We start from the raw sequence: 19,398 nt of genomic DNA, 5'->3' as shown, positions 1-19,398 counted from the left end.
CTTCTCCAATGCATGAAAGTGAAAAGTGAAAGTGAAGTCACTCAGTCGTGTCCGACTCCTAGCGACCCCATGGACTGCAACCTACCAGTCCCCTCCATCCATGGGATTTTCCAGGCAAGAGTACTGGAGTGGGTTGCCATTGCCTTCTCTGAGGTAAGGATTACAATGTAATTATTCATTCAACTACACATTCATGGATGATGTCTTTTTACCCTATGTCTAGATATTTCACAGTTGTTTAAAGTATTTAAAACTATATCATAAACTAAGTGTAGGCAAGCCCAACAATATTCTGATTTTTCTTATGATGACTGGGTTAATACCTTCCCTACACTTCAGTGGTTTGTTTTTCTCTGTTTGTGGATGTCCCTGATTATTGATGCTGTAAGTATGTTTAGTCAGCCTGATGAATAATCCAGAGCTAGATGCCAATGTTTTTCCAGGCCTTAGAGACATGGAGTGAACAATCCATGTGAGCTCTTTACTTTCAAGGAACTGCAATCTGACTTAACCTCCCTAAATCCAAAAATGTCACCATGATCCATTTAATACCACCAGTCGCAGGGGATTGTTCTAGGAATTAAATGTCTGGCCTCATGCCTGGCACCTAGCGACTGTTCAATAAAATTAGTTCCATTCCACATACCCAGGAAGAAGTGGCAGGTCTTGTGTTTGTAGTTCTACCATGGGGGGAAAAAAAACAAACTACGTATATCAAATTGTATTTACTGTTTATTCCACTCACAGGTTTTATCTACCCAAGCTAAAAATGAAAATTTAAAGCAGAGATCAGCAAACTGGGAAGGCCCAAGAGATAAATCTAATTCATCTTCTATTTATGCAAATAAAGTTTTATTAGAACACAACTACATCGATTCATTTTTACACACATCATCTACAACTGCTTTCAAAGAACAGAGCTGAATAGCTGCAAGAGAGATAGTCTGGCCCACAGAGTCTAATTATTTGCTATCTGGTCCTTTACCAAACAAGCTTGACTATTTCTGTTAGAGAGTTTTGCTATTTCAGAAGACACATAGTATTTACTTAATATCCACTGCTAAGCACACACTTTTACTACCATGTTACATTAATGGACCACTGAATGATACGAAATCTTTATTAAGAAGTTTCTAACCAGCAGGAAGCATAAGGTATATGGAAATGGACCTGTACTCTAAGATCAATTTGTAATTTTATATCATTTTCACATCTTCCAACATAGCTATATGTACTTTCCATCACATACCTTTGTAGGAATTTTCTTGTCAAAATCAGGAAAGTGAATTATTTTATTTAGCTTGGACACGTATAGTATCATTATGGTAACTGCCATCTAAAGAAAATGGAAGAGAAAAATTTCAGCAAAATATCTAGAAAGACTATTTGAGGTACAAATACATCAGAAGAAGAAAATAGATTCACCAAAAACATATGTATCAGAAACATCTATTTTCTAGGTTCCAAAAAAATTATTATTCCTTAAAATATTAACTTTTTTTGTCACTGCATAGATTGCATTAGAACTATAGGCAAAAAGTATAACATTAAATAGACTCACACATATACATGTGATCTCAAGCGGTTCAAGGAACAAGAATAGAGGGAAAAAACAATGGTGTGCCCCAAACAGACCAGTATGACCATAGTCAGTGAGGCTGCTTATTGATCCTGAACCATACCTACCTCCCATGTACTAAGCATATGGTCACCTTCCCCCATAAAGTAAGTGTTGGGGTGAAAGGAGGGGCAGAAGGGAGGCAAATTCCACACATAAACATATTTTGTAAAGTACACAATTTCTATAACACAGAAGACATTTTCTCTCCACCTAGCCAGTGTTACCAAAAATACCTCATTCAAATGCTCTTCAGCTGGGTTCCACCAGGTATATCAGGAATACTCCAGATTATTATTATGAAATAAATAGTTTTAATATCATCTTTCTATGAAAATTTTAGAATTTATTCACTTTTCTCCATATTAGGATGCAAAAACATAAGGACTCCTTCAACATGATTATTGTCCTAAACCTCAAGCCTGAGTGTACAGATACTTATGATAGATTTATACAACTTGGGCCATTCTGAATAATAATTGTAGTTTGTATTTATGACTTACCTTATAATTCTTAACAGAAATATACCAACACGATGTAAACTATTCTGCAACTCAAATTTTTAAAGTTTGGTCTACTGGCTTCTTCCCTTACAAACTGCAAATCAGAAAGGTTTTTTCCTTAATTGAGTACAAGACAGTGAATTAATTTGCCTTGGGCGTTACATAGGGCATATTACCACATACTATTGATCTTTTAAAGTACTTCTTTAAACATATTTTCACACTGAACCATAAAGATATATTTTTATTACCTTAAGGAAACACTGTTTCCTTGTTATTTTTTCACCCTAAAATGATGTGCAAAGAGTATCTTGTTAGCAAAATGTTTAACTAGAATAATGTTTATTTGTATAAATTCAAGATTCACAATTTGAAATTTAGTTAACAGACATAATCTTTATATTTTTTCTCCCTGTAAACTAAAGATCAACAACAACAACAAAAAAACCCCTTCAGTACCTGTTAACATGGTCTACTAGAAATTACTAGCATATGACCCCCAAAACAAAATGTAAGCAAGTCACAAAACAATATTAATGGAAAATTTCAGAAACAGCCAAATGTGGGTAAGTTTGAAAGTTTATCCAAGCTTAACCTTACACTTGAGAACAAACATCACGAAGTTCAGGAAGGAAACTGCAAACCTGTTTAGTTTGGCCCATAGAGAGTTTAATGAAAAAATATGAATCTGTTGCCACCATTTACAAATTGGGAGGTTTGCTGTGAAAATAAAATTTCCCTGATTCCTAGTGAGCCTCACCTCATCCCCCCAATCCTTTTCTTAAACAAGCACAGTGACTTCAACTGTGCACACTCATCTGTAACCCAGCAGGACTTAGAGGCTTCCAGTCTGCTGCCCCCTTACTTTACAGTAATTAAATTCTATTAAAGAAATGAGAATTAGTCATTTTTCCTACAAATACAACTATTCCTAAATTGTAAAACGAAATAAAACGTATCAATACTTTAAGTCGTTTCACCCAAAGTACCACAGTCCTCTGCCAACTGAACAAATTCGTAAACCACAGTCTTCAACAAAAGCACTTACAATTTCATCATATGTACTAACAAATAATTAAGAGGTTAATTTATCTTTTTTCACTTACCTGTCCAACTCCAAGAACAATTGGTGAGGGGAAACTACAAAAAATAGAGAATGACAAATAATTTTAGCAACTGATGAAAAAATTTGAAAACAATATACAACACAGAATGACAGGAGTTATTAAAAGGTTATGTTATTAAAAGCTTATTGAACTTATTAAACGGTTATTAAAAGGTCTTAGGCTATTTTTTCTGTCTTAGTGAAAATATCTAATTTGTTCATTGTTCATTTCTTTTCCATTTTTTAAACTGATCATTGCTAAACTTGGCAAACTTCTATTGCCCCTTGAGGCAGACTGTCATATTAACAAACAACACAGTTGTATATGTAGAAAGCCCAATTAATCTGGGGATAAATGACTAGAATTAATAAATAACTTTAGCAAAGTTACTGGATAGATGAACACGTGAAAAAAAATCACTTTTAAGTCTATATATCATAAAGACACAAAGAACATAATCCTTTTAAAGGTTTTCACTTTCAATAGCATGCAAAAACATCAAATAATACTAACTGGGTATTTTATAGTAATAAAAAATTATTTTTACTTTTTTAAGCATGAAATGATATTGTGGTGTTTTTAAAACAAAATAGTCCACCTTATCCTTTAGAAATTCATAATAATCTGGGGGGAGATGTTGGAATTGAGAAGAAGAGTGATATAAATGTAACAAACTTGTCGAAACTGGATGACGGCTACATGGAGATTCATTATACTGGTTTCCTTTCTTCAAAATACTATACCCAGGTACAAATCTAATAAAATGTTTCCAAGAACTACCTCTACATAGAAAACTATAAATCTATACTTAAAAAATGAAAGAAGTTCTAAATAAAGTTCATGGATTAGAATCAATATTGTAGTGAACAATTATCCACAAACTGATCTATAAACTCAAATCTCTCTTTACAAATAAGAACAGGTATTTTGTATTGACCCTGAAACTGAATTTCAAGGCAAAAGCAAACATGATCTAAGATAATCATGAAGAAAAAACATCAGAGGACTGATTCTGCTGGATGCCAGTATTCTCTTTCTTTCTTTTTTTTTTTTGGCTGCAGCATGCTGGAATCCTAGTTCCCAGACCAGGGATTGAACCCATTCCCTGCAGTGGAATGGCAGAGCCCTAGCCACTGGACCACCAGGGAATTTCCCAGGATTGATTTTAAAGTCACACCAAATGAGAGAGTGTGGTATTTGCACAATGATATTCTAACCAGACAATGCAAGAAAACAGAGATGAGGACAGATACACGCCTACATGGAAACCTGACTCATGACAACGATGACCACACAGAGGAGTAGGGAAAAGACAGTCGGTCTTTTAACAAATGGCACCAGGCAACTGGATACAGAAGCTTGCTCCCTACCTAATACCATACTTAACAAGGCAGCACATCACCTCGCCAGGCTCACTCACTGTCCAGCCCTTCACTGGCTCCCAGTCATTCTGTCCAGCTATTAAAAAGAGGGAATATCACTCAAAAAACCACCACCACCACCACCACCTCATCTCCTAAACTGCATGTCACAGGGAAACATGCCTGTTTCAGATAGGGTGAGAAGAGAATAAGGGACTAACTTACCTTGTCAGGGAAAACAGAATGAACAGCGCCACCATGAGAATAAAATGAACTCTAATGGATGCCGGATGTGTCACCCAGACATCTGCTTCTGGACTGAAGCCCTCATTCCCCAGTTTCCCAAGAGCACCCTCAGAAGGAGAAAGCTGCCTTGCCAACAGCTCCCAACTCCCTGAGACCAGCCTGTGTTCCAAGCCTGCATGTCTGTGCAGAGGTATAAAGGCCAAGGGCCCTCGACCCAATTCAAGACAACTCTGTTGAGCCCTTCCAGCTCCAGAGACCCTGGGATAAGGCTCTGTTGTGATGAAGCATAGCCCAGCTTCTCTGTCTTCTTAATCCTGCTTCCCTCACTCTCCCACAGGAGTGGGTCCCAAGAGCACTGCCCAGTATACTTTCCTCGCATCTGAGAGTCTCCTTGCCTAGGAATACAACCTGCAACAGCAAGCAAAACAATAAGATTACAACATAAACAAATAGTAAAACAACAACAAAAGGCTTATGGAAGGAAGACGAAGAGCTCAGCCTAGCAGAGAATGTAACACAAGAAGCGAAGGCACCTTTTTAACTGTTTCCAGCTACAGAACACCTTAATAAGAAGATATCAACAAAATCAACAGCTCAAAATTGAGATAACAAAGCAAACAAGTGAGATGAAAAGGGAAGCACAGATCTTAAGGAAACCAACTGAGGAAGAAAACATAACTGCTGTATGAGTAATTTAGAAACAACGGAAGTCAACGACTGCTGCTGAAACATGAATTACCAAGATGAGGCAATCACAGTGAATGAACAGGAAAAAGATACATTCTCAAAGGTAAACAGATTTCGAAGACAGATACCACCAGAAAGGGCTAATTTCTGTGCTGTTTTCTCTCAATAGAGAAAATAATTCGAAGATAAAAAAGGCAAATTTGTTTCCTTGACATGAGGAAAACAAGCAAACTCTCCAGATCTAAAAGCACATTTGTTGCAGAAAAAGTTGTTAAGAATATTCAACACGATTAATACAGCAGCCATGAACTCTCCATAAAAACCCTGCAATGGAATCCACCACTTAGGAGTCAAACCAAAACACTGGACTCTGGAATGGAGACACCGCGATAAAAGACTGCTGACCACTGCATTCATTTAACATAGACCAGATTCAAACACCTGTGGGATTATACTTACACAACAGGATGCTACCCTATAAAAGAAGACATGGAGGGGAGGGGAGATAGGAAGAAGTACACAGGGGTCATGCTTCATAGCAGAGAGGCCATACATACAGTCAGAAACTGAAGAAACATATTTGAAAGTCAACAATTCTTTTCATTGAACTCTAATTTCTCTTCTCTCCATTCAATTCAGTTAAAACTAAATTTCATACATACATGCAACTTGCAGCCCTCACCTTAAGCCTACAAATGCAGCCAGAATGACTAATGGTGTTACAACCCCTCATATGATGCAAGCTGAAATTTACAGGGTCCATTATTAGTATAAAGCCAAAAAATGTTTAATGTGGATGTAATCAAGCCTTTAGATCTAACTTTCAGTTAAAAAAAAAAAGAAAGTAGGTTAAGTGAGACTTCAAAAAATAAATCAAATAATCCATAATAGGGGACACTTTATAACACACCTGGGTCAGGCATTTCAAAGTCAATATCAAGGGGAAGTGGAGAAGGAAATGGCAACCCACTCCAGTATTCTTGCCTGGGAAATCCACGGACAGAGGGGCCTGAAGGGCTGCAGTCCCTGGGGTCACAAAGAGTTGAACACAGCTTAGCGACTAAACAACAGCAATAATCAGGGGGAAGAGGTGGATGGGGAACTTTTCTAGATTAAAATATACTAAAAAGACGTATCTGTATACATTGCATGAAGTTCAATTTGTTCTTGATTCAAATGTTTAAAACAATCATAAAAACAACTTGGAGACAATTGGGATGACTATAGATTTGGTATTAGATTATTTTAGGAGATTACCATTTAGTTTGCTAAGAGCAAAAATGATACTAATGTCAGAGAATATCCATATTTCAGGAGAGGTATGTTGAAATAGGGCATCCCAGGTAGCACAGTGGTAAAGAATCCATCTGCCAATGCAGGAGACACAGGAGATGTGGTTTCCATCCCTGGGTCAGGAAGATCCTCTGGAGAAGGAAATGGCAACCCACTCCAGTATTCTTGCCTGTGAGATCCCATGGACAGAGGAGCCTGGCAGGTTACAGTCCATGGGGTAGCAAAGAGTCAGACACGACTGAACAAGCACACACATGCATGTTGAAATATCTGAGAGTGCAGTTCATGATGTATGAATGATGTATTCAATGGTTCATGCAACCCCATGGACTGCAGCACACCAGGCTTCTCTTCCTCCAAAATCTCTCACAGTTTGTTCAAATTCATGTCCATTGAGTCGGTGATGCTATCTAACCATCTCATCCTCTGCTGCCCTCTTCTCCTTTTGCCTTCTATCCTTCCCAGCATCAGGGTCTTTTCCAATGAGTCATCTCTTCGAATCATGTAGCCAAAGTATTGGAGCTTCAGCTTCAGCAAGAGTCCGTCCAGGGAATATTCAGGATTGATTTTCTTTAGGATTGACTGTTTTGATGTCCTTGCAGTCCAAAGGACTCTCAAGAGTTTCCTCCAGTACTCCAATTCAATAGCATCAATTCTTCAGCACTCAAATATAGCAAAATGTTAATTACTTAATTTTGGTGGTGTATGTACAAATGTTCAGTGTACTTTGCTTTCTACTTTCCTGTGTGCTTGAAACTTTTCATAATAAAAAGTGGTAGAGGGACTTAAGTGTTAATTGCTCAGTCATGTCGAATTCTTTGCAACCCCATGCCTCTCTCCATGGGATTCTCCAGGGAAGAATACTGGAGTGGGTATCTATTCCATTCTCCAGGGGCTCTTCCTGACCCAGGGATTGATCCTAAGTCTCCTGCACTGCAGGCAGATCCTCTACCATTTGAACCACCAGGAAAGCTCAGAGGGACTTTGGTGATCCTCAAACAACTGAATAATTAAATGAAAGCTCCCACTCATTTCCCACTCCTTTTTGAATTAAAGAAAGTAATTTATAAAGAAATGAGCAAATAAGTAGCTATATCTATAAATATATTTTATATAAAAAGTAATTCAAACTATCTTTCTCCAATCCATCCATCTATTTAAAAGATGTCTGAAGTTATTGCCTAATGTCAACTATAGTAATTTTAAAAATTTTACCCTAATATTTTTCTCTTGTTTGAATTCTTTATAATGATCACACAGAATGCCTTTTCTTTTAAAAAATTCAAAATATTGATTCTAGATAGTGGGAATATGAACAATTATTATTATCATCTTCTTTGTACATTTGTATATTTAAATAACACCCAATTTTTAAACTGAATTATTTTTGGAGTGAATGCAAGGAAGTGAAGATACTATGTGTACACAACCTCTTAAAGTCTGACTCTGAAAGGATCAGAGAAACGAGCACTCACGTGGATCAAGGGATGGTTATTTTTGCTTGAGAAACCTAAACTTGTTTTAAGCTGACAGAGAGAGGTGGCTGATGAAGAATAGAGGAGGATAATGAAAGGAGCAGGGAGGAGGGGACATCCAGAAATGGGGAGCTGGGCCCTCCACAGATAAAGCACTCCCTCCATCCCAGCAGAAAGGGGACCTCATCTGACAGTTTCTATTTTCCTCAATGAAGTATCAGAGGAGAGTGGAGGATGGGGGTGTGGAAGGTTTCAGGGTAAAAGAGAAAGTAGGAAGGAGACATTTCTGAAACAAGGAAAGCAAGGCTCCAGAAGAAACTAGCAGGTGGCAGAAGAGCTGGTTTTGAAGTTTGTGATCATCAAATTAAAGTCAACCCAGCCATACCTAAAGTGATTTTTTCTCCCAGGACAGTCAGAGTTGCTCAGTGCTGAAGGAAAGTTGCAAAAGGCAGGCTGTGTGAGGTAAGTACCAGCCCAGGCAAGAGCTGGGAAGGAGTCTTAGGGGCTTCCAGGGAGGGGCCCGCCAGCTAGACCAGGAGAGAAGGGACGCCTGAAGGGTGGATGTGGCAGAAATACCTGGGCTGCAGCACTAAGCGTGGATATCCTGCAGAGGGACTGCAGTGGCTGGCAGGGCCACCCTGAGCACACGGCCCTGGAAGTGACACGGAACGTGGGACACGACGGGCTTTGACGGTTCAGCACACGTAGCACGAAGTCTCGAGGGCTTAAGCGAGTCTGGGTGGAGAGAAAGACCAAGACTCCACTAAATGAGCCCCAGAAGCTTAAGAGGCACTATAGAGAGGACACAAAGGGAGTGCTAAGCCTGGACTCGCCACAGAGCAGAGGCAGTGGGGAGCTACGAGGACCCAACCCCACCTCCTGGCAACAGGTGGGGCACGACCAGGATCCAGCTCCTTCCCAGGAGCCGAAAGGAGCAGTGTCTTTAGGAAAGAGCCAGTTTTCATCAGAGTAGGAGAAAATTTGGAGTTGTTCTTGATTTTTAATATAAACTTCCAGTTCCCACCACTGGAGCCTCTGATTCAATAGCTTAAAAAAAAAAATCTCTCCTAGGGATTCACATTACCAAGCAAGTTTGGAAACGACTGTGTTAAATGATCTCAAAGCCCTGGATTGTGTAAACAAACAGCAAGTACCAAGCAAATACTTGTTGAACTAAATACAACTAAGTTTACACTTTTTATTAAGCATTATTCGTAAAACCTTGTCAGAGAACAGTATTAACATAGTAACAAAAAAACAACTGAGATTGCCTGCACAAACCTCATGAAGGTGACTCCAAAGAACCACTGTTCTCCTCCCTGTTAGAGTGAGAGGGAGAAGAACCTGTGGGACAAGATGGGCTTTGATGGTTCAGCGCTGGTGTTCTTTGTAGTGCCTCCTGAGCTTCTGTGGCTCATTTAGTGGGGTCCTGGTCTTTCTCTCCACCCTTCAGGACTTTGGGCTACATGCGCTGAACCATCAAAGCCCGTCTTGTCCCCCAGATTCTTTTCCCTCTCACTCCAACATGGTCTGACTCCAAGTCCTTCCAAGGCTCTCTCTCAATGACCTAAGACTAACATATAACTAAGACCACTCATCAGTCTGGTACTCCAACCGGACACAATCTACTCAAATTGGAAGAGAAAAAAATATTCCCTGAGCTACATTCCCATAATCCTGTGAACTAGGTAACTGCAAAAGTTCTTCCTTCTACCTGACAACACAACATTCTATCCTCAAACAGTTAATGTCTGGATCAGATTTCTATGGCTTATTGTTATAACCCAATAACCCCAACGCTCTTCGCCTCAAAACATGCTCCGAAAGCATCCTGAGATGAGAGACTAAACATTGTTTTTTGAACAGGGCTCTCCAACTGTGTATCACATTACGGAAATGTAAAACATATAAGGTTATAAGGGGCTTTGCCTTGCTGAGACAAAAACAATTTCCTCCTTCAATCATGGAACTCAAAATTTTAAAGATGGAAAGGTTAGAGCAGGAGATGCCTCATATAATTATTTCCAATCAAACACTGTCCTTCATCTTCCAAGCACTTAACCAGTGTTTACTGGTCCCTGCTTCCAACAAGGAGACACATGTTTTTGGACTCATTGACAGTTCTGGTCAGCGAGCAGACTGCTTAGTCAAGAGCAGAAAGCAGAGATTTACGATCAAACTTCAACTGATATATCTGTCAGCCACTCCCCAAAAGCCTATTAACAGCATTCTCTTTTTATGATAGGTGTCTATTGAATATTATTGGATGAATGAAGGATCTGATCCTACTGACCTCAACACTCTCTCTCCTACCACTGGCTCATTCAGTTCTAGCCAGATCACCTTCTCTCTATTCCTCCAGTAGGCCAAGCTCATGCCCACTTCGCATATTTTCTTCTGTGTGGAATGCTCTCCACCAACCACTCCACCCCAGGAACTCTCACAGCAAACCTGAAATCACCTTGCTTATTCATGAGCCCACTTGTTCACTTTCCTCTCTGCCACTCATAAGGTAGGGGGCTCCACCGCAGGGTGGAGCTGCTTCCCTGGTGCTAGGGATGGGCACCTACTAGGTGCTCAGTAAATATTTGTTAGAGGTGGAACCAGCCAAGCTCACCTAGGTTTCAGCTTCTGCTAGTTTAAAAGAAGGAGGCTGAAGACACTCTGAGGTTTCTTTGTTGTTGTTAAGTAGTATTCACTCTTTTCATGACCCCATGGACTGTAACCTGTCAGGCTCCTCTGTCCATCCGATTTCCCAGGCTAGAATACTGGAGTGGGTTGCCATTTCCTTCTCCAGGGGATCTTCCCCACCCAGGGATGGAACCTCTGTCTCCTGCCCAAGCAGGATGATCCTTTACTACTGAGCTACCAGGGAAGCCCTTTGGACTCTTTATAAAATTCTGATTTTACATTCTTGTAGCACAGTATAGTTTACAAGGAGCCCTCACTTATGACTGCTCATGCCGAGCTCTGGGAGATAATTTACAGAGATGTAAGTACTTTGGCCACCTCATGCGAAGAGTTGACTCACTGGAAAAGACTCTGATGCTGGGAGGGATTGGGGGCAGGAGGAGAAGGGGACCACAGAGGATGACATGGCTGGATGGCATCACTGACTCGATGGACGTGAGTCTGAGTGAACTCCGGGAGCTGGTGATAGACAGGGAGGCCTGGCGTGCTGCGATTCATGGGGTCGCAGAGAGTCCGACACGACTGAGCCACTGAAATGAACTGAACTGAATTATCTGGTGGAGCTGGGTCTAAATTCACAGCGCTTTCGATGCCTATATAACCAAAGCAAAATTAAACAGGATTTTCTATCTTTACAAACAGGTTCAAGGAAACACAAATTTGCTGGTTTACTACATATTCATAAAAAAAAAAAAAAGTAGAGAATATGAAATTTTGTTTTCTCCATTTCCCCATGAACATGCTGGTAATTTGAGAATGAATGATCAAACTATGCCAATAAACTCATCCACTCAGGACTCTTCTGATGGTTGAATATCTAGACTTGTAGAAATAGCTTACATTTGAAAGACACATTCGGATCGCTAGTTTCAGTTCACTGGTGCTCTTTAAAGCACAGGTGCGCTTCCTGTCCTGCAGCAGTAAGTCGCGGTAAGGTGCGCCCTCGCTGACTTGCTAGCTTGTGGTTTGGTTTCCAGAAGAGTGCAAAGGTCCGGACTCTGAATACGTGGCCCGTGAGCAGTGCACTAGCCGCCCAAGTTGGCTCCGGAGTTAGCAACGAGACTTCCCGCTCGCCGTTCCCACCCACCCGCTGACCCGAGTGCGACCGAAGTGCACGAGGGCAGGCAGGCCCGCGGCTCTCCCCGGCTTCGGGACCTCCGGAGTCCGGCCAACACCCGCCCCGCGCGGCGCCGGAGCGGGAAGGTCCCGGAGTCCCGCGGAGCAGCCAGGAGCCCCCGCGGACTGCTCCCAGCCCCAAGGCTCCCGCCTCACCGGTAGGTGGTCAGCAACGCCTTGTTGATCAGCACGAGGAGGAAGGAGCAGGTCCCGTAGAAGAGGGCCGACAGTAGCTTGGCCACCCTGGAAGGCAGCCGCGCGGAAGCGGGGTCCGCGCCGGCACCCGCGCCCTCGGCCTGGCCGCCGGCCGTCATGTCCCGCGGCCGCCCGTCTGGGCCACCCTCGGGCCGCGGCACCCCAGTTCAGTCCCCGCCCCCAGCCAGCGCGGGAGGAGGCGCGGCCGAAACAGGAAGGGCCGCGAAGGGGACCCCACACGCCCCGCGCCCCAAAGCTGCCGCACGTAGGAGCGGGTTCGGCTCAAGTTCGTCGTCAAAGGCCCCACCCTCTGACTCTTGGCTGGGTTTGGGAGAGTTTTAAAAAACCCTATCTTCCTCTAAACTGCCAGCTTAGAGAAAAACGTTAAGACTTAGGGTTTGTTTTGTCCTTTTTTAAAAAAAACAGTATTTTCAGTCCTGGGTGTTCATTGGTAAGACTGATGTTGAAGCTGAAACTCCAATACTTTGGCTACCTCATGCGAAGGGCTGACTCATTTGAAAAGACCCTGATGCTGGGAAAGATTGAGGGCAGAAGAAGGGGAGGACAGAGGATGAGATGGTTGGATGGCATCACAGACCCAATGGACATGGGTTTGGGTAGACTCCCAGAGTTGGTGATGGACAGGGAGGCCTGGCATGCTGCGGTTCACGGAGTTGCAAAGAGTCGGACACGACTGAGTGACTGAACTGAACTGAACGTTTAATTTACATACAGTGAAATGCAGATTTTACAAGTCCACAGCTGCCGGGGTCCAGCCCCGGTGAATCCAGGGAATTCGAAGCGGGGACGGCATCGGTGAAGATCAGGAAACAATTGCCTAATTAAACGTTAATTAAGGATATAAAGAGTGGTTAAATAAGGATAGCTCAGTGAGGAAATTCAGTGGAGAAAAGAGGCTGAATAATTCAGCCAGAAGGTGAGAGAAAGAACGACACGAGGAGACCAAGTTTCGGTGAACACGGCCCGCACTTTGTTTTCCAAAGTAGTTTTTATACCTTAAGTTTGCATAGAGGATAATGGGGGAAGGGGTAGAGTCATGCAGTAAGCCAGGCTTTCTTCCTGCAAACTTATTATATGCAAAAGTTTAGGTGATGTGCATCATCTTCTGGCCCGGAGGCCTGTTAACATTTTAAGACCCTTTCTTCAGAAAACTTATTTTTCTCTAAAGGTGATTAGTCAGGCGCCACCCTCCAAAAGCATTAGATAAAGTTGCATTCCTGTAGGGCAAAGGTGTGGTGGGCTATAACAAGAAAAAGAATTAACTCAAGGGTCCAAGATTACAAACATTAAAGCTACTACTTACACCAATTATATTAATCAATACACTGCCAGGGACACAGCAGGTAAGGGATATGGAGACTCAGCAGCAAACATTGGCCAAACAAGTGAAAAACCCTTCACCAATACAATTTCTAATCAATCTTTTAACTGCTCAAAGGAATCTGTATTTAGACAGTTTAGAACATCTCATGCCTCTCACAGTTGGGAAGCTCTGAGCAATCACATGTGGCCGGAAAAACCTATTCAGGTAGGCTAGAGGACTTTCAAAGGAGTTTGTAGGTTGAAACACTATCACACCCAGGAACTTTATTAACTGGAGCTGTAAGTTAACTCTTTTTCAGAGAGAGGTAGTGGGGGACAGCCCCCTGTAAAGTCAGAGGTGTAGGTGAGAGCACAAAGCAGAAAGTAGGCAGACTCTGGTTTTGGGGGTAGATGCTCGAGAATTTACAGGGGGACTCCTGAGGCTCGATCCCGCCTTTGCGTATGCCGAGCCTCCTTCCTCATGACCTTTGTCATGGGTGGAGCTCCTGCTCCCAGCACTCAGCCGCTGTTTTGACAAATGCATACAGCCGTATGATCACCCAAGTCAAGGCACAGATCATTCCCATCACCCCAAAAAGTGCCCTTTGTGTCCCACTGAAGTCGATCCCCCTGGCATTGCATTCAGATTTCTATTACCGTAGGTTAGATTTGCCTTTTCAGAAAGCTCATACAAATGCACCTGTACTGTTTCAAGGCCCTTGTCGCCCAGTTTATTGTTTTTGTGACTCACCCATGTTTGAGTCTTCATTGTTAAGTACCACAATTTGTTTATCCATTCCCTAGGTAGGTGGTGGCCATGTTTGGTTGTTTCCAGTTTAGGGCTATTACCCAAAATAAGGCTTCCACAAACATTCGTGTATAAGTTTTTGTGTGAAAGTATATTTTCATTTATCTTCGGGAAGTACCTAGGAGTAGAGGGGCCACGGGTATAGTGGGTGCAAAGTCTCCAGGCTTTTCTTGCCTCTGGGTTAAGGCAGGTTCTCCCCTTATGTATTTCTTTTCTACAATGGTATAGTTAAACATTGGTTTGTTATCCATGTTAATTCAAGGAGGGCCTCCCAGAACTGCCTACTCTGACCAGTCTACCTGCTCTAACATTCTTTCAATTAAATGTCCCATATTTTCATTCTAAATAATTAATTTTAAAAACTTGAAATTTCAACTTTTTAGAAAAGCTAGTTTTCAGGTTAAATAGAGATTGAAGCTATGCCATGCAGTGGTTTTCTGTTGGAGGTAATGAACAACCAAGAACATTTTTGGTATTGATTAGAAAGGACATCAATCCTGGGTGTTCATTGGAAGGACTGATGTTGAAGCCGAAACTCCAATATTTTGGCCACCTGATGCGAAGAGCTGACTCATTTGAAAAGACCCTGATGTTGGCAAAGATTGAAGGCAGGAGGAGAAAGGGACAACAGAGGGTGAGATGGTTAGATGGCATCACCAACTTAATGGGCATGAGTTTGGGTAAACTCCGGGAGTTGGTGATGGACAGGGAGGCCTGGCGTGCTCTGATTCATGGGGTCGCAAAGAGTTGGACACGACTGAGCGACTGAACTGAACTGAACTGAAGATGTGATGTGACGTGTTAGTTGGTCAGTGGTGTCCGACTCTTTGTGACCCCAGCTTTTAACAAATAACTAGCACTAAAAAAGCCAGAAAGGAAGTCTACATTACCCAAAACAGAAAAGGAATATACATGACTTTTAAAATAGAAAATAAATTCATACTCAGGTTGAATTCAAAATCTGAAATTGGAAGTCATTTTAGTTAAGTTCATCAAAAAGATCAACTAAGTTTCCAGTGAGTCCCAGAGTCTCCAACTAAGTTTTGGCAACAAGACACTTTGGGGTTTGTTTTTTTTTTGGCCACACCACAAGGCATGTGGGATCTTAGTTCCTAGACTAGGGGTCAGCACCTGCCCCCCCTTTCATTGGAAGCCTGGAGTCTTAACCACTGGACCACAAGTCCAAGACAGTATTTTAAAGTCACTTTTCTAGACAGCCTTAATCATATTTGCATTTAATTTGCTTCTGTGTACATACTTCCTGGAACTTAAGTCACTGTCAAAAATCTCATCCTTTTGTGTTTAAACCACAACTTACACTGAAGAGTTGCTTGTGAAATTCTTTTGCACAAAGCCTGGACAGGCTGAAACCTTACCATTGCAAGTAAACAACTAAAGATCTACCAAAAATAATTTAAAAATTAAAGCAATTTGCTAGACTCAGAAAAGTAAACGAGCCTTGAGTGGATTCTCCAGGGTTGACTTCAGATTCAACACATCCTGGATATAAGTGAAATAAAACTCCAGTTCCTGATTACCCTAATATAAAACCTGGGATAGAGCTGGCAGTAGTTTGATGCTTTTTCACATAAGTATTTTTACACTGTAATAATGAAAACAGATGAAGAAGTTAAATGAATATCTACAGTCTAAAAGGCCAAAATTTTAAAGTAAGGAAAAGGAATTCACACAATGGTTCCAACTATGCTAAAAAGATGTCTGAGACTGGAATGAAATATAAAATGCACCAAAAATAATAATGACAGGAGAATGTATGGTTACGTGATATTTCTTTCCATCTTTAAATTTTTATATCATGGTTATTGTATTTTTAAAAGGAAAACAAATTATAAAGGGTTTAAGAATGAGCATGTACTTTAAATTGTAAATTAAAGTAAGTTTTTATTCAAAGCAACTTTTAAAATTACAGCATGTTTATTCTTATGCTGTTAACTCTGCCAAACTACAACTTAGCCATATGAAGCATAAAACACTTCAAAAATTTGAATGTAAACCACATTTTTAACACACCTCAAATTTTAGATGCCAATGTATTTTTCCAAATATATAGCTTATATCAAAAAAGGAACATTTTAAATATTTCTATAGTAAATAATTGTAATAATTTCTTAAAACTTCCAATTATACAAATAAAAAATGTGAATATAACTATTATAATTGACAAAAGCTGACAGGAGAAACAAACAAAAACTCTTACTTTTGAGGGCCTTAAATTTTATTATGTGTGAACAGGCAAATATTTGTATTTTTTAAATTCCTACTGCATTTCCTTCTTTAGGTAAATTCATTAAATTTCCCAAAACCAATGAAGCTTTTTATAGTTCATTTAAGTCATATTTGAGAGGAAAAATTCTAGAGAAAAATGTTGAAACCTAAACCAAGAAAATTCAGATGCTATAGTCTGTGCTCATAAGTGCTCCAAGTTAAAATTCTATATACCAGATTACAAAAAAAAAATTCTTAGACCATTACAAATATAAATTCTCTTATTACAAAAAAAAAAAAAAAAATCCCTCAAGATTTGTAATTTACTGTACAGAGGAATTACATTTTTAAAGTATGTCCTCATCATACACATTATTTGTTACTATTATCTTTCATACTTTTGCCTCATTTCAGTACATTTACATACATCCCCTTCCCCATGGCTACATGTTTTAAACTATCTGTGTACTGCAACACATTGGGATTTTGAGATAAAGAAGCCTACATTTTAGATGTTTAAACTACATCTGTAGGCTACTACTTCAATACAAAAAAAAGAAAAAAAGGCACTGACGAGCCCTTATTTCTCTTATTGTGATGTTTACTCCAATTAAGCAATCTATAAAATTACCATGCTATGCATGTTATTGAGTTTCTGCTTAAAACAAGGTAAAATGATGGAAGTTTATGCCTACATAAAGGAGGTGAACTACTCTGCTCTTCATTTTTCTATTCATGCTTCAGTACATAAAGTGGTGTTTAAAAATTTCATCTATTTTGGAAAAAATTATTTAAAACCACCACACAAGTTAACACACTTGCAGTTAAAACTATTCGGGAAGCCTACTTATTTGAGTAGCTAATATTTTCTGCAGTGTTTAACTGATAGCTAAATTTAGTGAACACAAAATAGCTTGGCATGTTATTCTGAAGTAAAGCAAGAAGGTGGCTTTATGCACTGAAAATATAAATAGGAGGCTTCCATTTGCTAATAATTCTAAACAAGCAGTACATTTAAATTTAGTGTTTGCTAACAAAAGATCTAAAACGGTTCACTACAAAACAACCCTGTAGATGTCCCTTTTATTAATAAAAATCCAAGTGCCAAATCTCATTACAGGGCCCATAATATATTTTTAAAATACCGATTACCAAGTTACCTAGACTTTGCAAGATTAATCATTCGATTTCAGCAAATGAGAAACATGAAATGTGCAAAAGTTCCCAAGTTAACAAGCTAGGGATGACAAGTGCTTTCAAACCTAAACATCATAGTGAGTTGTAAAACCTCAGAAAGAGAGAATAAGACTGATTTCAATACAATTTTGAAAATTTTTAACTACTGTTCATCTTACCAAGATCTTCAAATATCTGTTTTCTTCCAAAGTCCCAAAGTTAGAAAGTCTTCTGAAAGTCAGTTTTCCATCTCTAGTCTTATTAGGCACACTATTTTGCAATTTTAAAATACATACCTTACTCACATCTTATACTTTCTGCTTGCTTCAGTGTTTACAGTATTATTAAACATACTAATATACATTGTTAAAAATGATCTTATAAATAATCTATTTAAACCTTCTTTGGCTACATGTACCATGCTTTTTTTTTTCCCCCATACAAGTGTCTTATTCAGAAAGTGCTTTCTGTGAGAACTGCTTCCAATGAATGCATTAAACTTGCAAAATCTAGCCTCCCACAATACGTAGTTTTCTACCCTGTACTAGAAGTCCCATATTTACAAAATATTTTAAACTTTACAACAAATCTTTTACCATATAAAAAAGTGCAATTCTCTCTCACCCCATATTCTGGGGCAATGACATTCTTCATACATTTCTACAGAATAGCAGCCTATGATAAGCAAATAAGGTGCTTAGCTTATGCCCAAGGATCTACTTTTTAAGTATGCTGGGCAGTACTTTTGTACAGTGGAAGAGTCAGTGTTCGGGCTACTGGCGAAGCGGTGCTCCCGTCAGGTTGGCGAGCTCGATGAGAGCGAGGGCTCCGTGCAGGCGCTCCCGCTGCTCCTGGAGCCGCCGCTGCGCACCACTCTTCTCGTCGTCTTCCTCGTCAGACTGGAGATACTCCAGCGGGTCCTGCTGCTCCTGGTCAGCCTTCTGAACCAGCTTTCCTTTCAAGGTGGGAGTGCGCTGCTCTCGTGTTTCCCAGTACCTGTAATGAAATGCATCCGCATTACTTACACGCATAGATAAGACTCTCCAATGTTCACTTTTCTAAAAAAAAAAAGGGAGTGGAGGGGGTCTTTACTACAGTATTATTTTGTGTGTTTCAGTTTATAAAGTTACAAAGTGAATATGTTACATGTTTCCATGCTGCTGCTGCTGCTGCTAAGTCGTGTCAGTCGTGTCCGACTCTGTGTGACCCGATAGACGGCAGACCACTAGGCTCCTCTGTCCCTGGGATTCTCCAGGCAAGAACACTGGAGTGGGTTGCCATTTCCTTCTCCACATGTTTCCATCAGTTCAGTTCAGTCGCTCAGTCGTGTCTGACTCTTTGCAACCCCATGAATCGCAGCACGCCAGGCTTCCCTGTCCATCACCAACTCCCAGAGTTCACTCAGACTCACGTCCATCAAGTCAGTGATGACATCCAGCCATCTCATCCTCTGTCGTCCCCTTCTCCTCCTGCCCCCAATCCCTCCCAGCATCAGGGTCTTTTCCAATGAGTCAATTTTTCACATGAGGTGGCCAAAGTACTGGAGTTTCAGCTTTAGCATCAGTCCTTCCAAA

General features: G+C 40.5%; 2 protein-coding genes across 3 annotated transcripts in view; both read right to left on the bottom strand.

Annotated features, from left to right (window-relative positions):
- SLC35D2 (solute carrier family 35 (UDP-GlcNAc/UDP-glucose transporter), member D2) overlaps positions 1-12,710 on the bottom strand; it is a 57,018-nt gene extending 44,308 nt beyond the window's left edge. For both annotated transcript variants that reach the window (XM_010836014.1, XM_010836016.1), the window contains exons 1-3: positions 12,253-12,710; positions 3,228-3,261; positions 1,250-1,336 (exon numbers count right to left, since the gene is read on the bottom strand). In XM_010836014.1, the coding sequence (XP_010834316.1) occupies positions 1,250-1,336; positions 3,228-3,261; positions 12,253-12,410 (279 nt within the window). In that variant the 5' untranslated portion in view covers positions 12,411-12,710. The remainder of the gene's footprint in view (positions 1-1,249; positions 1,337-3,227; positions 3,262-12,252) is intronic.
- A 3,594-nt stretch (positions 12,711-16,304) lies between these two features.
- ZNF367 (zinc finger protein 367) overlaps positions 16,305-19,398 on the bottom strand; it is a 25,955-nt gene continuing 22,861 nt past the window's right edge. The window contains exon 5 of the mRNA XM_010836013.1: positions 16,305-18,820. Coding sequence (XP_010834315.1) covers positions 18,598-18,820 — 223 coding nt within the window. The 3' untranslated portion in view covers positions 16,305-18,597. The remainder of the gene's footprint in view (positions 18,821-19,398) is intronic.

The sequence above is a fragment of the Bison bison genome, unplaced genomic scaffold, assembly GCF_000754665.1.
Source record: "Bison bison bison isolate TAMUID 2011002044 unplaced genomic scaffold, Bison_UMD1.0 scf7180017864057, whole genome shotgun sequence".
Classification (NCBI taxonomy): Eukaryota; Metazoa; Chordata; class Mammalia; order Artiodactyla; family Bovidae; genus Bison; species Bison bison.
Note: the sequence above shows the minus strand (reverse complement) of the source record. Positions and strands in the feature narration are given on the sequence as shown.